Below are 22886 nucleotides of genomic sequence, written 5' to 3' on the forward strand. Positions count from 1 at the left end.
TACCCAGATCGTGAGAAGGGCTTTATTCCTGGCAGCTGACCCAGGTACTCTCCCAATATCAGTCAACAGATTGAGAAGTACCAAACCTATGTACCGAGAACAATGGGGAGTCGGACAACTTGGTACTGAGGATGCAAGCGTGATATTTCGAAAGTAAGGTATGCATATTTGCCATGTTTTTCCTGAATCTTGTCAATGACATTAGTGTAAAAAAACCCAGAAAATTCAATAATATAAATGATTTCATTGGATTTATCAAAGAGGACAAGATCAGGTTTGATGGACTGGATACGTCTGAGGCAGTTTACGGGCCATCTGACAATCTGGGTGCTGCAGTGTCTGGGAGACTTCACATTCTCTGAAACGTTCTAGGGAGGTAGCGCTTCCTGGGAGAAGTCCCATTCGCTGTCGCCTAACCAGCCTGACTGTGCCAGGATCACCCAAACCCTTTTTGCTGCATTTTGTTTTTTTCAATACGTAAATAATAATAATAATAATAATAATAATAATAATAATAATAATTCATGGTGAGCAATGACAACAATACCTCTAGAATGCTGATCATCTGTCGATTTCCTTGCTTTGAGCTAATACTGAAGAATGGTCCATCGGTGATGATGGCGTCGTTGTATTTCCAAATGATGACAGCAAGAGGGACAGCATTCGCAACACACTTGATCTCCGACTTGTGGTTTACCCAGCCGTAGGTTGACGAGTACGGGGTGTCCGCAAAGTAAGGCTTAACTAAGGCGAACATATATCATTTCAGGACATTGTGGAGATCAAAAACATGTTCACATACATACACCTGGAAAAAAATGAAGCTCCCCTTGGAAAGTTTAATTAATGTCGCGGGGCAGTCGGATAGCCTAGTGGTTGAAGCGTTCGCTCGTCACGCCGAAGACCCGGGTTCGATTGCCGACATGGGTACAATGTGTGAAGCCCCATTCTGTTATTCCCCGCCGAGATATTGCTGGAATATTGCTAAACGCGGCGTAAAACCATACTCACTCACTCACTAATTAATATCGCGCGAACTCGGTTGATATTGGGATGTCCCTTGTCCCCCATGAGTCAAGATCGCAGCCAACCGAAACACATTTGGAGCTTGGGGTGCAAGACACAGATGATTGACACTCCGTAGACAATCTACGGGAACTGAAACACGCGCTGCATCGTGAATAGCAGCACCTGCACGACTAATGCATCAAGCGTCTCACTGGAGTGAGTGAGTACTGTTTTATGCCGCTGTTAGCAATATTCCAGCAATATCACGGCGGGGGACACCAGAAATGGGCCTCGGTGAACCTGGGTCTTCGGTGTGACGAGTGAACGCTTTAACCACTAGCCTACCCCATCGTCCAATGTCCCATGTTTCACAGGAGGCATGGGGTAGAGGGTTGAGGTGGTCATCCGGAACATGCCCGCTATACTCTACATTGACAAGGGCTTGGCTGTCATATTCAGCAATTATATACAAGCCACAGCTAGGACACCCTACTGCTTGATAATTAAGTCACGTACCAATATTGACCATAACGAACAGTGAAATATAAATAGCACTTTCTAAAATGTCAACATTTTTGTCTTTATAATTTATCGACTCTTCCAGCCAATAGTACATCTTTAGGTTTCTATTGGTTTTAGGCAAGCAAACATGTTTGAAGATATCATGACCAAATTGTCAGAGGGCGCTCAACTTTTTTCCTGGTACAAATATTTGTCTACTAATCCATGCAAAAAACATACACACACAGAGTGGACGAAGGTTTAAGATATAACACTGAAAGTGGATTGCAAGTGATTCCGTTGCAATATTTACTGTTTATGTTTCCTTAAACAACTAAAACGGTTAGACTACGCCCACTAAGTGACTGTTATATCTTGATTGGCTGATAATAGAATTGGCGTGGCATGTGTTGCATTGGTGTCTACAGTTCGGTGAAGCTGATATTGTTGACGTATATGTTCTGGGGTTTATGGCGATGTAAAGGGTATAAAATGGCGTGCACTTTCTGCATGCATCCCCTATACATGATGGCGTCAGCATCGAGTACACACATGGGCGAGATGGACATGGGTGCTGGGGACCAAAGGGGTGTTAACATGACAGCACGATACAGGAAGCACGGCCTACACACAGTAGGTACAAACAGAAACACGGACATGGGTGCTGGGGACCAAAGGGGTGTGAACAAGACAGCACGATACAGGAAGCACGGCCTACACACAGTTTGATCAAACAGAAAGACGGGCATGGGTGCTGGGGACCAAAGGGGTGTTAACATGACAGCACGATACAGGAAGCATGGCCTACACACAGTATGATCAAACAGAAAGACGGGCATGGGTGCTGGGGACCAAAGGGGTGTTAACATGACAGCACGATACAGGAAGCATGGCCTACACACAGTATGATCAAACAGAAAGACGGGCATGGGTGCTGGGGACCAAAGGGGTGTTAACATGACAGCACGATACAGGAAGCACGGCCTACACACAGTATGATCAAACAGAAAGACGGGCATGGGTGCTGGGGACCAAAGGGGTGTTAACATGACAGCACGATACAGGAAGCATGGCCTACACACAGTAAGTACAAACAGAAGGAAAAGCAGAGTGAGTAGCACGGTGGGGTGGATCATGAAAGCAAGACCTGCTTCTTACACTGAACGACAACGTTGCCATCCTTCTCCACAGTACCAGCTTCATTGGAGGCGGAGCATGTGTAGTTATTAGCGTTCTTTTGTTCCAGTCTGGCGAACTTGAGTTTCACTGTTGTAACTTGAATCAAAGGCAGTTTTTCGTGTTGATATTCAATGGTGATGTCCTATAACAGAAATATACATTGCTTCCTTAATATGAAACTTTACATTATGGTAACAATATTATCAGTATCATGTAAACTAGTGTCCAAAAGAAACGATACCAACTTATTTTCAAAATTGTTTTTTACTAAGTGAATTGTCTAGTATGAAAACATGCCAATTCGTATTGCACATCCCAAACACAGCATAGGCGATAAAAAATACCGGGAACACGTGATCATTTCCGGGAAAAAAACGTAAATTTCGTGAAAGTGACATTTCCCTCTCTAGCATGTTCTGCACGTGCATAAAAACTGTATAAAACGGCTGATCAGACACGTTGATATCACAGCAACAAAAAGAACACAAGATATGCCACGTTTGACAGCCATCGAGTGAGAGAGAGAGAGAGAGCCGTTGGAATGGTCCAACAAGGAGCGTCACACGTCGACGTCGCCAGAAGGTTGGGCTGCGCACGCATCACTATCACCAGGTTGATGCAGCGGTTACGTCAGACAGGTCAGACGTCAGACAGGCCCAGGAGTGAAAGACCACGAGTAACCACGCCCCATGAAGATCGTTACATCCGGGTATTACACCTGAGGAACCGCACCGTAACAGCGACGTCCACGGCGGCTACAGCACTGGGACACAGGATCAGTCGACAGACCGTCTACAGGAGACTACGGCAGTATGGTATCCTGCGACGTCATCCCTACCGCGGACCGCTCCTGACGCCTCGACACCGGAATAACAGACTGATCTGGGCCAGGCGAGTTCGACGTTGGCAACGGCGGGACTGGGCACGTTTTATGTTCTCTGATGAGAGCAGATTCCTCATCTTCAGAAACGATGGACGGCAGCTTGTATACCGACGATTTGGTGAACGTTTGGCGCCTAACTGTATCCAACAGGTCCGGCCGTTTGGAGGTGGAGGGTTAATGGTTTTGGGTGGCATATGTGGTGACGTCAAAACGATGCTTGTCGTAATTCGTGGAAACCTGAATGCACAGCGTTATCTTGATGACATCCTCCGGCCTGCTGTGGTGCCCTTTATTCAGCAACAGCCTCGTGGACTCCTTTTCCAACATGACAATGCAAGGCCACACACAGCAAGATTGACACAGAACTTCCTAGCCAACGCCAACGCACGGGTTTTGCCATGGCCCGCATGTTCACCGGACATGAATCCCATCGAGCACTTATGGGACTACCTCGATCGGCAAATCCGACGTCGCCGTGTGCCTCCAGTCAACGTCCAGGACTTGGAACGATGTCTCCTCGAGGAATGGCAACGCATCACTCCCAACGTCATCAAACGTTTGACGTCATCAGTCCGTAGGCGTGTTCTGGCATGTATTGATGCTCACGGTGGACATACCCGCTGCTGACTTGACTTTGAGACGTGTGGTGTGACATTTCCCGTTGTTTCTGTGATCAGTGCTCTAACGAAATTTTCATTTTTCGACCCCACCCATCTTTAAAGGCTTGTCATATTGGTTGTACAGATTTTATTGAAATGAAATTTGTGTACAGATGTTGTGAAAGGATTTCTCAAAAGCATAACACCAATCCTAAACTCCTGCATTGTTTAGTTTTTCTTTTATGTCGTTGCAAACAGGTGGTATCGTTTCTTTTGGACACTAGTTTATCTGTTCGTTTATTTGAAGGAAAAGCTAGGAGTTCCTACGTTCGAACACTGCATAGAATAACATCAAACTTACTGCATAAAACACATATTTCAGCATTCATAAACGGATATTCTATCAGTTAGGAGAGGGGAGGGGTCTCCACCATTTCCAAATAGATATAGCTCACAATTCAGTCAGTTAATGATTGTTCAAAGACTACGAAGCCATGGTATAAGTTTAGTTACACAATACTACAAAAAAGGAATTGACTGGTAAATAAAGTCTTGTTTTACACTGGGAAACTCAACTAATTTAGTAAAGTTCACAATGTTTTCAGTCATGAAAAAAATAACATTATCACGTTATATTATAACGTTATCAAGCCAGTATATAGACTCATAATCAGGCCGTCTTCGTCGTCTAGTGGTAGAGCGTCTGCCGGGAGAAAGTAAAAGGTCGGGGATTCGATCCCCGGCCGCGTCATTCCAAAAGACAGCATCAATCTTACAATAGATTTACAACAAATCACGTGGCTGTTTGAAACGGGGAATTGCTTTCCACTAGTAACCTAAATCTACTCACCTGACTGGCTGAAATGGGGATGTCGGAGCCCTTGACTCTCCATGTGACCATCGGGGCTGGGTCTCCCTTAGCAACACACACAAGCTCCACAGCATAGCCCTCTGGCTCAGTCTTGTTAATGATAGGCTCAATTATAGGAGGCGCTGTAAGGAGCGGGACACACGTCTTTAGTGCCAGCTTATTACCAAAGTGAAGTCATCACTGATAATGTGAGAAACTTAATCACAAGTGAGCTCGTTGAAATCAGACACACAGATATTATTCTTTATCATTAATCCATTGGACAGGGCATACATCACCCGATATATCAGATGGTAATCAAGGTGAGTCTCTTCCGGGTTTGTTTTTTTCTATTGTAACGTGACGTTCTAAGATTTTCTTCATTTATTTCGCATGAAGTATGTGTTTCTATACTTTGTCACTCACCAATGGTGTCGATGAAGACAGACTCGGACACATTTCCACCTTGGTTATGGGCGATACAGGAGTACGTCCCCTCATCGGTGTTCTGGAGGTGCTCGATCACCAGCATCCCTCGGGTTTCATTCACATCATTGGTGATGCTCACCTTGTATCTTTGTCCCGATAGAACCAGCTTGTCCTGGAATAGAGGAGGCAGCGTTGAGGTCAGGGACAGATTGCAACAATGGAATCATTAAGTTCCAATACAAGAGGTAGGGTTGAAATCAGAGACATATAGCAGCACTGGGAGCACTGGGTCCTAATACAGGAGGCAGGGCTGAGGTCAGAGACAGATTGCAAGATTAGGAGTATTGGGTCCTAATACAGGAGGAAGGGCTGAGATCAGAGACAGATTGCTACATTGGGAGTATTGTGTCCTAATACAGGAGGCAGGGCTGAGGTCAGAGACAGATTGCAAGATTAGGAGTATTGGGTCCTAATACAGGAGGAAGGGCTGAGATCAGAGACAGATTGCTACATTGGGAGTATTGTGTCCTAATACTGGAGGCAGGGCTGAGGTCAGAGACAGATTGCAACACTGGGAGTATTGGGTCCTAATACTGGAGGCAGGGCTGAGGTCAGAGACAGATTGCAAGATTAGGAGTATTGGGTCCTAATACAGGAGGAAGGGCTGAGATCAGAGACAGATTGCTACATTGGGAGTATTGTGTCCTAATACTGGAGGAAGGGCTGATGTCAGAGACAGATTGCAACACTGGGAGTACTGGGTCCTAATACAAGATGAAGGGCTGAGATCAGAGACAGATTGCTACATTGGGAGTATTGGGTCCTAATACAGGAGGCAGGGCTGAGGTCAGAGACAGATTGCCACATTGGGAGTATTGGGTCCTAATACAGGAGGCAGGTTTGATGTCAGAGACAGATAGCAAGACAAGGAGTATTGTGTCCTAATACAGGAGGCAGGGTTGATGTCAGAGACATATAGCAAGATTAGGAGTATTGTGTCCTAATACAGGAGGCAAGGTTGATGTCAGAGACATATAGCAAGATTGGGAGTATTGGGTCCTAATACAGGAGGCAGGGTTGATGTCAGAGACATATAGCAAGATTAGGAGTATTGTGTCCTAATACAGGAGGCAAGGTTGATGTCACAGACAGATAGCAAGATTAGGAGTATTGTGTCCTAATACAGGAGGCAGGGTTGATGTCAGAGACATAAAGCAAGATTAGGAGTATTGTGTCCTAATACAGGAGGCAGGGTTGATGTCAGAGACAGATAACAAGATTGGGAGTATTGGGTCCTAATACAGGAGGCAGGGTTGATGTCAGAGACATATAGCAAGATTAGGAGTATTGTGTCCTAATACAGGAGGCAAGGTTGATGTCAGAGACAGATAGCAAGATTGGGAGTATTGGGTCCTAATACAGGAGGAAGGGCTGAGGTCAGAGACAGATAGCAAGATTAGGAGTATTGGGTCCTAATACAGGAGGCAGGACTGAGGTCAGAGACAGATTGCAAGATTAGGAGTATTGTGTCCTAATACAGGAGGCAAGGCTGATGTCAGAGACAGATAGCAACATCGGGAGTATTTGGTCCTAATACAAGAGGAAGGGCTGAGATCAGAGACAGATTGCTACATTGGGAGTATTGGGTCCTAATACAGGAGGCAGCTTTGATGTCAGAGACAGATAGCAAGATTAGGAGTATTGGGTCCTAATACAGGAGGAAGGGCTGAGGTCAGAGACATATAGCAAGATTAGAATCATTGTGTCCTAATATAGGAGGCAGGATTGAGGCCAGAGACAGATAGCAAGATTAGGAGTATTTGGTCCTAATACAGGAGGCAGGTTTGATGTCAGAGACAGATTGCAACATTTGGAGTATTGGGTCCTAATACAGGAGGCAGGGCCGAGGTCAGAGACAGATTGCAGCACTGGGAGTACGAGGTTCTAATACAGGAGGCAGGGCCGAGGTCAGAGACAGATTGCAGCAATGGAATAATTAGGTCCCAATACAAGAGGCAGGGTTGAAATCAGAGACAAGTTGCAGCATTGGGAGTACTGGGTCCTAATACAGGAGGCAGGTTTGATATCAGGGGCAGACAGCAGCATTGCGACTATTGGGTCCTAATATAGGTGGCAGTATTGAGGACCCTCTGGCGACTGGTGACCTATCCCTCCGGAGCCTCCACAGATAGATAAACACGAGGTACTGGCGACCTATCTCTCCGGAGTCCCCCCAGATAGACAAACACGAGGTATTAGCGACCTATACCTCTGGAGCCCCCCAGATAAATAAACACGAGGTACTGGCGACCTATCTCTCCGGAGTCCCCCCAGAAAGATAAACACGTACTGCGACCTATCTCTCCAGAGACCCAACGGATAGATAAACACAAGATACTTGTGGCCTATCCCTCCGGAGTCTCCAGAGATAGATAAACACGAGGTACTGGCGACCTATCTCTCCGGAATCCCCCCAAATAGATAAACACGAGGTACTGGCGACCTATCTCTCCGGAGTCCCCCCAGATAAATAAACACGAGGTACTGGCGACCTATCTCTCCGGAGTCCCACAGATAGATAAACACGAGTTACTGGCGACCTATCTCTCCGAAGTCCCCCCAGATAGATAAACTCAAGGTACTTGTGGCCTGTCCCTCCGGAGTCTCCAGAGATAGATAAACACGAGGTACTGGCGACCTATCTCTCCGGAGTCCCCCAGATAGATAAACATGAGGTACCGGCGACCCATCTCTCCGGAGTCCCCCAGATAGATAAACACGAGGTACTGGCGACCTATCTCTCCGGAGTTCCCCAGATAGATAAACTCAAGGTACTTGTGGCCTATCCCTCCGGAGTCTCCAGAGATAGATAAACACGAGGTACTGGCGACCTGTCTCTCCGGAATCCCCCCAAATAGATAAACACGAGGTACTGGCGACCTATCTCTCCGGAGTCCCCCAGATAGATAAACACGAGGTACTGGCGACCTATCTCTCCGGAGTCCCCCAGATAGATAATCACGAGGTACTGGCGACCCATCTCTCCGGAGTCTCCCAGATAAATAAACACGAGGTACTAGCGACCTATCTCTCCGGAGTCCCCCAGATAGATAAACACGAGGTACTGGCGACCCATCTCTCCGGAGTCCCCCAGATGGATAAACACGAGGTACTGGCGACCTATCTCTCCGGAGTCCCCCCAGATAAATAAACACGAGGTACTGGCGACCTATCTCTCCGGAGTCCCCCAGATAGATAAACACGAGGTACTGGCGACCGATCTCTCCGAAGTCCCCAAGGGGAGGAACAGGGTCTCACCTTCTTGAAGGTAAATGATGGTCGTGGAGTACCATCTGCCACGCACGTCATCTCGAACCGCTTGCCGACAATGGCCGTACTCCTAGTTGGGGGGCCCTTCAGGGAAGGTGGAACTGAAATGTAGAATTCAGGCTAAGGAAAGGCTAATGGGAATCCTTTAAGAGTGAGTTGGGTTCGACACCACTTTGAACTACGAGAGATTGACCATTAAAACAGCTCAACAATATTTTTTCAGCATGCCCAGTATTTTATCAAAACACCGGAAATGTCATAAATCAGAATATTTATTATATTGTACATGCTTATCCTGATGCATCTTGCTAATTCCCCCTCCCCTCTATCCCATAGCCGAAACCATTCCATGTGGGGTAATCTCCACCAGGTCAGATCAGAGTTATCTCCCCTTGAACTCTTTCTAGTTGGAGCTAGACACACAGACAATGTGACCGCGATGCAACCTCTTGGCCACTTATTTCCTTTGCGACCGGCTGGCGATCGCTGAGACTGATGCAACTGCTTCTGCCCATATTTGGATTAAGCGTATGATCGCCGATCGATCAGCAACTGGTCAGTGATTGATCGGCAACTGTTCACCGCATATACGGCGAAAAGTTTGCAACCGGTTGAGACCGATCGGTAACGGTATCTTCGGTGACTTGTTGCAACTGAACGGGGACTGGTCGATGACTAGTTGTCGACCGAGTGAGTGAGTTTGGTTTTACGCCGCATTTAGCAATAGTCCAGCAATATCACGGCGGGGGACACCAGAAATGGGCTTCACGCATTGTACCCATGTCGGGAATCGAACCCGGGTCTTCAGCGTGACGAGCGAACGCTTTATCCACAAGGCTACCCGACTGCCCCAGTTGTCAATCGATCACCGATCAAAACATAATGCGTATAAAAGGGGTGTATTTCTGAATCAAAACATTGCTTTGCAAGTTTTCCATATGTTAACAGCAGAACAGTTGCAGTTGTTCCGTCTGCAAAGAACAAATCAAAATGCTGCAGTTGCTGCCATGATGATGTACAGAAGAATGAGAAGGACAAGGCGAAATCAGTATTGGCTGATATCTTGGACGGCGAGAAGGCCGTAAGACCATGATAATCTGATGGCAGAGTTGGAGAGAGGAAGTCGTGCTGATTTCATGGGCTAGCTCAGAATGGAGCCTGTCAACATCGGACATCTCTGGCTCTTCCTCCTCATCAGGTATCCGCCTCTTCTCTTGTTGATATATTGATTGTTGGCTCAATTGTAGGAGACCTGTGCACCACATCAGTTGTCTCTATTGTATCTTCTACAATTTCTGCTCTTTTGTGTTCCTGCCTTTACGGACCATAGTGATGAATGGAAATAACTGATGTGAACTCTCTGAGTACTTATGATAACATGATGCTGGAATGCACAGACAGGTCTCTGTCCAGACGGTGACATGTTGCAAACCCGACAATGAATGATTGACGCACGCTTGGAAACCATGCAACCGATCGACAACCAGTCATCGATGAAGCGCCGGTCGATCACCGCCTCATCACTGATCAATCACCGATAGGTCGCCATTGGGTTGCAAAGAGACAACATTTTTGGGTAGATGAAACCGATCGCCACACAGTGGAAACCAATCTTCGATTAGAATAACACCACTTGGGGAGCTCTTGGAGACCATGAAATATCCGAGCGACCAAATCGGTCGCGGCTAGTCTTTTGTGCATGTTCAAAAGACTGGTTGCGACCGAATGGGTTTAGCGACCGATCTGAAACTTTGTGGCGACCTCAGTGAAACCTTTCAGAGACCCTTGAAATTGCATTGCGATTGTCAAATATTTTGATTGCCAGGAGGTTGCATCGCGGTCGCCTTGCTGTGTGACTGAGACTTTCAAGCACATTTTTATGAAGCAGATGTCACCATCCTTTAATTCTTTCACCACCATGTTGAGACACCCATGGCCAGTTCCCAGAGACTCTTGTGTGGTGGTTCAACCCAACATTTATCAAGTATCTGCTTGTAAATCATCTTTACTATTTCGGAAAATATTAGATTTCAGAAATTTCTCACTCACTCACCTATTTCTTTTATATTTTCGTTGTTTACATAATCAGAAAATATTTCTTAAAGTATTATTAATCGTATCTGTCATCACCCATTTCCTGATAACAGTGGGGCACGGGTGGCTCAATCGTCTAAGGCGCCCAGATTCGCTGTGCAGAGTTGCGTCCCTTGACACGCCAGAAACCTATGATTGTGGGTTCGAATCCCGGTTCGCCCCAATTATGTTTATAGGTTTGTCAGCACCATACCCGTGCTCGTTGGTTTCACCGAAGTGGTAAACGTCTGAGGCCTCCACCACTTCGGGCTTTCCTCCCACAGAAAGCTGACACGCCGTGATGCAACTGGAATACTGTTTAAACCCAACTCATTCACTCACTCACTCCTGATAACAGCGGCTGTCCACTCAGCAACATGAAGAAATACCTCTGTTTTCGAAGCTTTGTGTGAATATCACGTTCGTCAAAGACTGGCATATGATACATGGGTAGAAAGTGTTAGCTTTACATATTATTGTGTGACGCTTTGTGCAATTGTGTTGCTTTGCATATTATTGTGTGACGCTTTACGCAATTGTGTTGCTTTGCATATCATTGTGTGACGCTTTGTGCAATTGTGTTGCTTTGCATATTACTGTGTGACGCTTTAAGCCATTGTGTGTGTTGCTTTGATATTATTGTGTGACGCTTTGTGAAATTATGTGTTGCTTTGCATATTATTGTGTGACGCTTTGTGCAATTGTGTCGCTTTGCATATTATTGTGTGACGCTTTACGCAATTGTGTTGCTTTGCATATTATTGTGTGATGCTTTGTGCAATTGTGTTGCTTTGCATATTATTGTGTGATGCTTTGTGCAATTGTGTTGCTTTGCATATTATTGTGTGACGCTTTGTGCAATTGTGTTGCTTTGCATATTATTGTGTGACGCTTTGTGAAATTATGTGTTGCTTTGCATATTATTGTGTGACGCTTTACACCATTGTGTTGCTTTGCATATTATTGTGTGATGCTTTACGCAATTGTGTTGCTTTGCATATTATTGTGTGACGCTTTGTGCAATTGTGTTGCTTTGCATATTATTGTGTGACGCTTTACGCAATTGTGTTGCTTTGCATATTATTGTGTGACGCTTTACGCCATTGTGTGTGTTGCTTTGCATATTATTGTGTGATGCTTTACGCAATTGTGTTGCTTTGCATATTATTGTGTGACGCTTTGTGCAATTGTGTTGCTTTGCATATTATTGTGTGACGCTTTACGCCATTGTGTTGCTTTGCATATTATTGTGTGACGCTTTACGCCATTGTGTGTGTTGCTTTGCATATTATTATGTGACGCTTTACGCAATTGTGTTGCTTTGCATATTATTGTGTGACGCTTTGTGCAATTGTGTTGCTTTGCATATTATTGTGTGACGCTTTGTGAAATTATGTGTTGCTTTGCATATTATTGTGTGACGCTTTACGCTATTGTGTTGCTTTGCATATTATTGTGTGATGCTTTACGCAATTGTGTTGCTTTGCATATTATTGTGTGACGCTTTACGCCATTGTGTGTGTTGCTTTGCATATTAGTGTGTGACGCTTTGTGCAATTGTGTTGCTTTGCATATTATTGTGTGATGCTTTGTGCAATTGTGTTGCTTTGCATATTATTGTGTGACGCTTTACGCAATTGTGTTGCTTTGCATATCATTGTGTGACGCTTTGTGCAATTGTGTTGCTTTGCATATTATTGTGTGGCACTTTAAGCCATTGTGTGTGTTGCTTTGCATATTATTGTATGACGATTTGTGCAATTGTGTTGCTTTGCATATTATTGTGTGACGCTTTGTGCAATTGTGTGTTGCTTTGCATATTATTGTGTGACGGTTTGTGCAATTGTGTCGCTTTGCATATTATTGTGTGACGCTTTATGCCATTGTGTGTGTTGCTTTGCATATTATTGTGTGAAGCTTTACGCCATTGTGTTTCTGCATATTATTGTGTGACACTTTACGCAATTGTGTGTGTTGCATTGCATGTTATTGTGTGACGCTTTATGCAATTGTGTTGCTTTGCATATTATTGTGTGATGCTTTGTGCAATTGTGTGTTGCTTTGCATATTATTGTGTGACGGTTTGTGCAATTGTGTCGCTTTGCATATTATTGTGTGACGCTTTATGCCATTGTGTGTGTTGCTTTGCATATTATTGTGTGAAGCTTTACGCCATTGTGTTTCTGCATATTATTGTGTGACACTTTACGCAATTGTGTGTGTTGCATTGCATGTTATTGTGTGACGCTTTATGCAATTGTGTTGCTTTGCATATTATTGTGTGACGCTTTGTGCAATTGTGTGTTGCTTTGCATATTATTGTGTGACGCTTTGTGCAATTGTGTTGCTTTGCATATTATTGTGTGATGCTTTGTGCAATTGTGTTGCTTTGCATATTATTGTGTGACGCTTTGTGCAATTTTGTTGCTTTGCATATTATTGTATGACGATTTGTGCAATTGTGTTGCTTTGCATATTATTGTGTGACCATTTACGCAATTGTGTGTTGCTTTGCATATTATTGTGTGACCCTTTACGCCATTGTGTGTGTTGCTTTGCATATTATCGTGTGACGCTTTGTGCAATTGTGTTGCTTTGCATATTATTGTATGACGCTTTGTGCAATTATGTGTTGCTTTGCATATTATTGTGTGACTCTTTACGCAATTGTGTGTGTTGCTTTACACATTATGGTGTGACACTTTGTGCAATTGTGTTGCTTTGCATATTATTGTGTGACCATTTACCCAATTGTGTGTGTTGCTTTGCATATTATTATGTGATGCTGTGTGCAGTTGTGTGTGTTGCTTTACACACTTGTGTATGTTTGACCTGTCACCTACCTGTCACTGTGACATTGATGTGGAATGGCAAAAGGTCTCCAGTCTCAATGAGAATGATTGAGCAGATGTACACTCCATTGTCAGCCATTGTGATGTTCTTGATCTCCAGGCCCTGTGGCAGTAGACGATAGCGCTCACCTGCAGCCAATCACCAAGTATACAATGTATAACCAATCTACCTCGTACAGTTTATTACCAAGTCTATATTGAACAACCAATCACCAAATAGAAACTGTACAACCATTCTACCTCGTGCAGTCATTCACGACATCTATATTGTACAGTGAAAGACCACATCTATAGTGTACAGTCAATTACCACATCCATAGTGTCAAGCAATTACCACATCTATATTGTACAGTCAATTACCACATCTATATTGTACAGTCAGTTACCACATCTATATTGTACAGTCAATTACCTCATCTTTATTGTGCAGTCAGTTACCATATCTATAGTGTACAGTCAATTACCACATCTATAGTGTACAGTCAATTACCACTTCTATATTGTACAGTCAATTACCAAATCTCTATTGTACAGTCAATTACCACATCTCTATTGTACAGTCAATTACCACATTTATAGTGTACAGTCAATTACCACATCTATAGTGTACAGTCAATTACCAAATCTCTATTGTACAGTCAATTACCACATCTCTATTGTACAGTCAATTACCAAATCTATATTGTACAGTCAATTACCAAATCTATAGTGTACAGTCAATTACCACATCTATATTGTAAAGTCAATTACCACATCTATAGTGTACAGTCAATTACCACATCTATAGTGTACAGTCAATTACCACATCCATATTGTACAGTCAGTTACCACATCTATAGTGTACAGTCAATTACCATATCTATATTGTACAGTCAATTACCACATCTATATTGTACAGTCAGTTACCACAACTATAGTGTACAGTCAATTACCACATCTATAGTGTACAGTCAATTACCACATCTATAGTGTACAGTCAATTACCACATCTATAGTGCACAGTCAATTACCACATCTATAGTGTACAGTCAGTTACCATATCTATATTGTACAGTCAATTACCAAATCTAAAGTGTACAGTCAATTACCACATATATAGTGTACAGTCAATTACCACATCTATAGTGTACAGTGAATTAACACTTATATATTGTACAATCAATTACCAAATCTATATTGTACAGTCAATTACCAAAACTATATTGTACAGTCAGTTACCACATCTATAGTGTACAGTCAATTACCACATCTATAGTGTACAGTCAATTACCACATCTATAGTGAACAGTCAGTTACCACATCTATATTGTACAGTCAATTGCCAAATCTATAGTGTACAGTCAATTACCACATCTATAGTGCACAGTCAATTACCACATCTATAGTGTACAATCAATTACCACTTCTATATTGTACAATCAATCACCAAATCTATATTGTAAAGTCAGTTACCACATCTATATTGTACAGTCAATTACCACATCTATAGTGTAGAGTCAATTACCACATCTATAGTGTACAGTCAGTTACCACATCTATATTGTACAGTCAGTTACCACATCTATAGTGTACAGTCAGTTACCACATCTATATTGTACAGTCAGTTACCACATATATATTGTACAGTCCGTTACCACATCTATGGTGTACAGTCAGTTACCACATCAATGGTGTACAGTCAATTACCACATCTATGTTGTACAGTCAATTACCACATCTATATTGTACAGTCAATTACCACATCTATATTGTACAGTCAGTTACCACATCTATATTGTACAGTCAGTTACCAAATCTATAGTGTACAGTCAATTACCACATATATAGTGTACAGTCAATTACCACATCTATAGTGTACAGTCAATTACCACTTCTATGTTGTACAATCAATTACCAAATCTATAGTGTACAGTCAATTACCGCATCTATATTGTACAGTCAGTTACCACATTTATACTGTACAGTCAATTACCAAATCTCTATTGTACAGTCAATTACCACATATATAGTGTACAGTCAATTACCACATCTATAGTGTACAGTCAATTACCAAATCTATAGTGTACAGTCAATTACCACATCTATATTGTAAAGGCAATTACCACATCTATAGTGTACAGTCAATTACCACATCTATAGTGTACAGTCAATTACCACATCCATATTGTACAGTCAGTTACCACATCTATAGTGTACAGTCAATTACCATATCTATATTGTACAGTCAATTACCACATCTATATTGTACAGTCAGTTACCACAACTATAGTGTACAGTCAATTACCACATCTATAGTGTACAGTCAATTACCACATCTATAGTGTACAGTCAATTACCACATCCATAGTGCACAGTCAATTACCACATCTATAGTGTACAGTCAGTTACCATATCTATATTGTACAGTCAATTACCAAATCTAAAGTGTACAGTCAATTACCACATATATAGTGTACAGTCAATTACCACATCTATAGTGTACAGTGAATTAACACTTATATATTGTACAATCAATTACCAAATCTATATTGTACAGTCAATTACCAAAACTATATTGTACAGTCAGTTACCACATCTATAGTGTACAGTCAATTACCACATCTATAGTGTACAGTCAATAACCAAATCTATAGTGAACAGTCAGTTACCACATCTATATTGTGCAGTCAATTGCCAAATCTATAGTGTACAGTCAATAACCACATCTATGGTGCACAGTCAATTACCACATCTATAGTGTACAGTCAATTACCACTTCTATATTGTACAATCAATCACCAAATCTATATTGTAAAGTCAGTTACCACATCTATATTGTACAGTCAATTACCACATCTATAGTGTAGAGTCAATTACCACATCTATAGTGTACAGTCAGTTACCACATCTATATTGTACAGTCAGTTACCACATATATAGTGTACAGTCAGTTACCACATCTATATTGTACAGTCAGTTACCACATCTATATTGTACAGTCCGTTACCACATCTATGGTGTACAGTCAGTTACCACATCAATGGTGTACAGTCAATTACCACATCTATGTTGTACAGTCAATTACCACATCTATATTGTACAGTCAGTTACCACATCTATATTGTACAGTCAGTTACCAAATCTATAGTGTACAGTCAATTACCACATATATAGTGTACAGTCAATTACCACATCTATAGTGTACAGTCAATTACCACTTCTATGTTGTACAATCAATTACCAAATCTATAGTGTACAGTCAATTACCACATCTATATTGTACAGTCAGTTACCACATTTATACTGTACAGTCAGTTACCACATCTATAGTGTACAGTCAATTACCACATCTATATTGTACAGTCAGTTACCACATCTATGGTGTACAGTCAATTACCACATCTCTATTGTACAGTCAATTACCAAATCTATATTGTACAGTCAATTACCACATCTATATTGTACAGTCAATTACCACATCTATATTGTACAGTGAAATACCACATCTATATTGTATAACCAATCATCAAATACAAACTGTAGAGCCAGCCTACATGGTATACAACCAATCTACCTCGTGAAGTCAATCACGACATCTGTATTGTACAGTCAATCACCAAATACAACCAATGTACATGATGTACAACCCAGCTACCCCGTACAATCAATCACGACATCTATATTGCATTTGTACAGTCATTCATCAAATACAAAGTGTACAACTAATCTACATGGTATACAACCAATCTACCCGGTAGAGTCAATCACGACATCTATATTGTACAGTCAATCACGACATCTATATTCTGCAACAAATCAAAAATACAAAGTGTACAACTAATCTACCTGTTATACAACCAATCTACCTCGTACAGTCAATCACCACGTCTATATTGAACAACCAATCACCAAATAGAAACTGTAAGTCACTCTTCATGGTGTACAACCAATCTACCTCGTACAGTCAATCACGACATCTATGTTGTACAGTCAATCACCACATCTATAATATACAACCGAATACAAAGTGTACAACTTATCTACCAGTTATACAACCATTCTACCTCGTACAGTCAATCATCACTTCTATATTGAACAACCAATCACCAAATAGAAACTGTAAGTCAGTCTTCAACGTGTACAACCAATCTACCTCGTACAGTCAATCATGACATCTATATTGTACAGTCAATCACCAAATACAACCAATGTACATGGTGTACAACCCAGCTACCCCGGAAAGTCAATCACAACATCTATCTTGTACAGTCAATCACCACATCTATATTATACAACCAATCACCAAATACAAAGTGTACAACTTATCTACCTGTTATACAACCAATCTACCTCGTACAGTCAATCACCACGTCTATATTGAACAACCAATCACGAAATACAAACTGTACAACCAGTCTACATGCTATACAACCAATCTACCTCGTAATGTCAGTCACCACATCTATATTGTACAGTCAATTACCTATTACCAATTATTTATACAGTACAATAATATACAATCTTACAGTAATTGAAGAGTGACGATCATGTTGTGCCAGTAAGGCATATCTTCCCCCGAGGAATTACACAGACCTACAATAGTGAAGCCTTATGATCACGTTGTGTACTGACCTCTGACCTTTGTGCCGTTGCCAAACGTCCACTGCACAGTAGGTGAGGGGTTGGCTGTGACGGCACAGGCAATCACAGCGTCGGTGTAGATGTTAGGTTGCTGGGTGTGGTTGGACAACACCTTGATTCCGTCTGTAAGCAGCAGTAAATTGATACAATCATTGTGACAGATATTGAGCAAGTGAGTGAGTGAGTGCGTTGTGGTTAACGCTACATTTAACAGTTCCCTAAGGTATACAGGTACTAGTCGTTTACCACTTTGGTGAAGTCCAAGAGCACGGGAACATAAGGAACCTAGAATGCAACCAGTGCATATCGGGATTCGAACCCAATCCCAGGTGTCAGGCATGACAAAGGGACGCAACTCTGCACAGTGAATTGCATCTCAGAGGTTCTACTACACCAAATAAGAATCAGTCTTTCAATGAGTGATTGGACGATTTTGCGTTAGGTTTTTCTTTTTAAATTTACATCCATCCGGTAATCAAAACTGATCATATTTTTCTATAGCTAGTGCGTTCTTTTTAACATGCTGATCTGGAAATGGAGGTAGTGTGTTTAACTTCCTGAACTCGGAAAAGGAGTTGGCTAAGTTGGTCATTTCACTTGTTTTTTATTGCTGCTTTTTTGCACGCAGGTACAGGTAATAACTGTTGAATGCTTAGCTATTCTTAAACAAAATATAACATTACTATGGAAGTCTATGGGAACATATTTAGTTTTGTTTAACTAGAAGGCTGGGCAGCTTCAACCAGACTGATATCATCACGACGTGAAAGTACCTGAACCCCCAATCACCGGATCCTGGCACGCCTAGGGGAAGCAACAATGCACAGCATGTTGCGGCATCTGAGAAAAACAGGCGAAACTTTTCTACGCTTTGAACAACAGACGCATATTTCAACCAGGATTAGAGCGTGTCCATCTCGTAAGGCGTCACTAATACCACAAGGAGTAGGCAATACACTGCCTTCAATTGTTGGTCATTACTCGCTATGTTTACACATTTTTAAAGCCAAACCTTTTACGAATATATGGCGACAATTATGTAAAGGCCCTCAGCACACAACTGAAACATATAGTTAAGTTTGCCCGGCGATCTCACGTAACAAGCCGTGCAAGTTTGGCAATGATTTCCCTGAATAAAACAGGTCCTCCCAAGCTTGCACCACACGGCAACTATTTACCGTAGAGTTCCAGCCGTATATCATTAGTTATGGTGTTGCCGCCGATCGTGCCTCGACATGTATACACCCCCTCATCTCCATCCTTCAGTGTGTCAAACCTCAGGTTCTGGTTACTGGTGCCCATCTGCCGGGAGTAGATCCTGCAACAAAAAAGGGAGGCATATAAACTTGAGATATGACACATGCTAACTGGACAAACCACACGGGTTAACTGGGAATATATATCACATCTGATGACCAGAGATCGTTGAGAAAGGCAATGAAACGGTGAATGTGAAAGTGAGAGGAGACTGTGAGAGGCAAAGGTTGTGAACGGTTAACCTACCTTGACTTTATTGCACTATTGTAAGGTCCAATGACGTTGTCAGCTGGGTCCAGCCACTCCAAGTTTGCATTTTGATCATCTGCTAACCCATCGACTTCGCAGGTAATTAATAATCCGTTTTGGCTTGTTTCACGCCTTATACTCTTATATGAAGGGTAAACCTTAATTTCTTGGGCATCTGCAAAAAACAATAGAAAACAAACATGCAATAAGGTATGAAGGATAGAGTAGTCAGGTATACGACATTTCTAACTTGGCCCTGTAATCTGCATGGACAGACGTGTAATACAAACACCAGTTGCAGGTGTCACATCTTCAGGAAGTATGTGGTCACCCGATACACGTGTAATACAAGCACCAGTAGCAGGTGTCACATCTTCAGGAAGTATGTGGTCACCCGATACACGTGTAATACAAACACCAGTTGCAGGTGTCACATCTTCAGGAAGTATGTGGTCACCCGATACACGTGTAATACAAACATCAGTTGCGGGTGTCACATCTTCAGGAAGTATGTGGTCACCCGATACACGTGTAATACAAACATCAGTTGCAGGTGTCACATCTTCAGGAAGTATGTGGTCACCCGATACACGTGTTATACAAACACCAGTTGCAGGTGTCACATCTTCAGGAAGTATGTGGTCACCCGATACCAATATAATACAAACACCAGTTGCAGGTGTCACATCTTCAGGAAGTATGTGGTCACCCGATACCAATATAATACAAACACCAGTTCCAAGTGTCACATCTTCAGGAAGTATGTGGTCACCCGATACCCATGTAATACAAACACCAGTTGCAAGTGTCACATCTTCAGGAAGTATGTGGTCATCCGATACCAATATAATACAAACACCAGTTGCAAGTGTCACATCTTCAGGAAGTATGTGGTCACCCGATACACGTGTAATACAAACACCAGTTGCAGGTGTCACATCTTCAGGAAGTATGTGGTCACCCGATACACGGGTAATACAAACACCAGTTGCAAGTGTCACATCTTCAGGAAGTATGTGGTCACCCGATACCAATATAACACAGACACCAGTTGCAGGTGTCACATCTTCAGGAAGTATGTGGTCACCCGATACCAATATAATACAAACACCAGTTCCAAGTGTCACATCTTCAGGAAGTATGTGGTCACCCGATACCCATGTAATACAAACACCAGTTGCAAGTGTCACATCTTCAGGAAGTATGTGGTCATCCGATACCAATACAATACAAACACCAGTTGCAAGTGTCACATCTTCAGGAAGTATGTGGTCACCCGATACACGTGTAATACAAACACCAGTTGCAGGTGTCACATCTTCAGGAAGTATGTGGTCACCCGATACACGGGTAATACAAACACCAGTTGCAAATGTCACATCTTCAGGAAGTATGTGGTCACCCGATACCAATATAACACAGACACCAGTTGCAGGTGTCACATCTTCAGGAAGTATGTGGTCACCCGATACCAATATAATACAAACACCAGTTGCAGGTGTCACATCTTCAGGAAGTATGTGGTCACCCGATACACATGTAATACAAACACCAGTTGCAAGTGTCACATCTTCAGGAAGTATGTCGTCACCCGATACACGTGTAATACAAACACCAGTTGCTTGCAGGTGCCACATCTTCAGGAAGTATGTGGTCACCCGATACACATGTAATACAAACACCAGATGCAAGTGTCACATCTTCAGGAAGTATATGGTCACCCGATACACGTGTAATACAAACACCAGTTGCAGGTGTCACATCTTCAGGAAGTATCTGGTCACCCGATACACATGTAATACAAACAACATTTCCGGGTGTCACATCTTCAGGAAGTTTGTGGTCACCCGATACACATGTAATACAAACACCAGTTGCAAGTGTCACATCTTCAGGAAGTATGTGGTCACCTGATACACATGTTATACAAACACCAGTTGCAGGTGTCACATCTTCAGGAAGTATGTGGTCACCCGATACACATGTTATACAAACACCAGTTGCAGGTGTCACATCTTCAGGAAGTATGTGGTCACCCGATACACGTGTAATACAAACACCAGTTGCAAGTGTCACATCTTCAGGAAGTATGTGGTCACCCGATACACGTGTTATACAAACACCAGTTGCAAGTGTCACATCTTCAGGAAGTATGTGGTCACCCGATACACGGGTAAAACAAACACCAGTTGCAGGTGTCACATCTTCAGGAAGTATGTCGTCACCCGATACACATGTAATACAAACACCAGTTGCAGGTGTCACATCTTCAGGAACTATGTGGTCACCCGATACCAATATAACACAAACACCAGTTGCAAGTGTCACATCTTCAGGAAGTATGTGGTCACCCGATACACGTGTAATACAAACACCAGTTGCAAGTGTCACATCTTCAGGAAGTATGTGGTCACCCGATACACGTGTAATACAAACACCAGTTGCAGGTGTCACATCTTCAGGAAGTATGTGGTCACCCGATACACCTGTAAAACAAACACCAGTTGCAGGTGTCACATCTTCAGGAAGTATGTGGTCACCTGATACACATGTAATACAAACACAAGTTGCAGGTGTCACATCTTCAGGAAGTATGTGGTCACCCGATACCAATATAATACAAACACCAGTTGCAAGTGTCACATCTTCAGGAAGTATGTGGTCACCCGATACACGTGTAATACAAACACCAGTTGCAGGTGTCACATCTTTAGGAAGTATGTGGTCACCTCATACACGTGTAATACAAACACCAGTTGCAGGTGTCACATCTTCAGGAAGTATGTGGTCACCCGATACCAATATAATACAAACACCAGTTCCAAGTGTCACATCTTCAGGAAGTATGTGGTCACCCGATACACATGTAATACAAACACCAGATGCAAGTGTCACATCTTCAGGAAGTATGTCGTCACCCGATACACGTGTAATACAAACACCAGTTGCAGGTGTCACATCTTCAGGAAGTATGTGGTCACCTCATACCCATGTAATACAAACACCAGATGCAAGTGTCACATCTTCAGGAAGTATGTGGTCACCCGATACACGTG

At 42.6% G+C, this 22886-nt stretch overlaps 1 protein-coding gene across 5 annotated transcripts in view; it reads right to left on the reverse strand.

The window, feature by feature from the left end:
- LOC124124263 (neural cell adhesion molecule 2-like) overlaps window positions 1-22886 on the reverse strand; it is a 45549-nt gene that overhangs the window by 17475 nt on the left and 5188 nt on the right. For all 5 annotated transcript variants that reach the window (XR_007222814.1, XM_048402047.1, XM_048402048.1 and 2 more), the window contains exons 2-10: window positions 19828-20005; window positions 19503-19642; window positions 18316-18447; window positions 13696-13833; window positions 8768-8880; window positions 5447-5621; window positions 5021-5163; window positions 2668-2830; window positions 548-744 (exon numbers count right to left, since the gene is read on the reverse strand). Coding sequence is in view for 4 of the 5 variants with exons in the window: in XM_048402047.1 (XP_048258004.1) it covers window positions 548-744; window positions 2668-2830; window positions 5021-5163; window positions 5447-5621; window positions 8768-8880; window positions 13696-13833; window positions 18316-18447; window positions 19503-19642; window positions 19828-20005 (1379 nt within the window). In the remaining variant the exon portion in view is untranslated. The remainder of the gene's footprint in view (window positions 1-547; window positions 745-2667; window positions 2831-5020; window positions 5164-5446; window positions 5622-8767; window positions 8881-13695; window positions 13834-18315; window positions 18448-19502; window positions 19643-19827; window positions 20006-22886) is intronic.

The sequence above is a fragment of the Haliotis rufescens genome, unplaced genomic scaffold (assembly GCF_023055435.1).
Source record: "Haliotis rufescens isolate VD_foot unplaced genomic scaffold, xgHalRufe1.0.p SCAF_24, whole genome shotgun sequence".
NCBI lineage: Eukaryota > Metazoa > Mollusca > Gastropoda > Lepetellida > Haliotidae > Haliotis > Haliotis rufescens.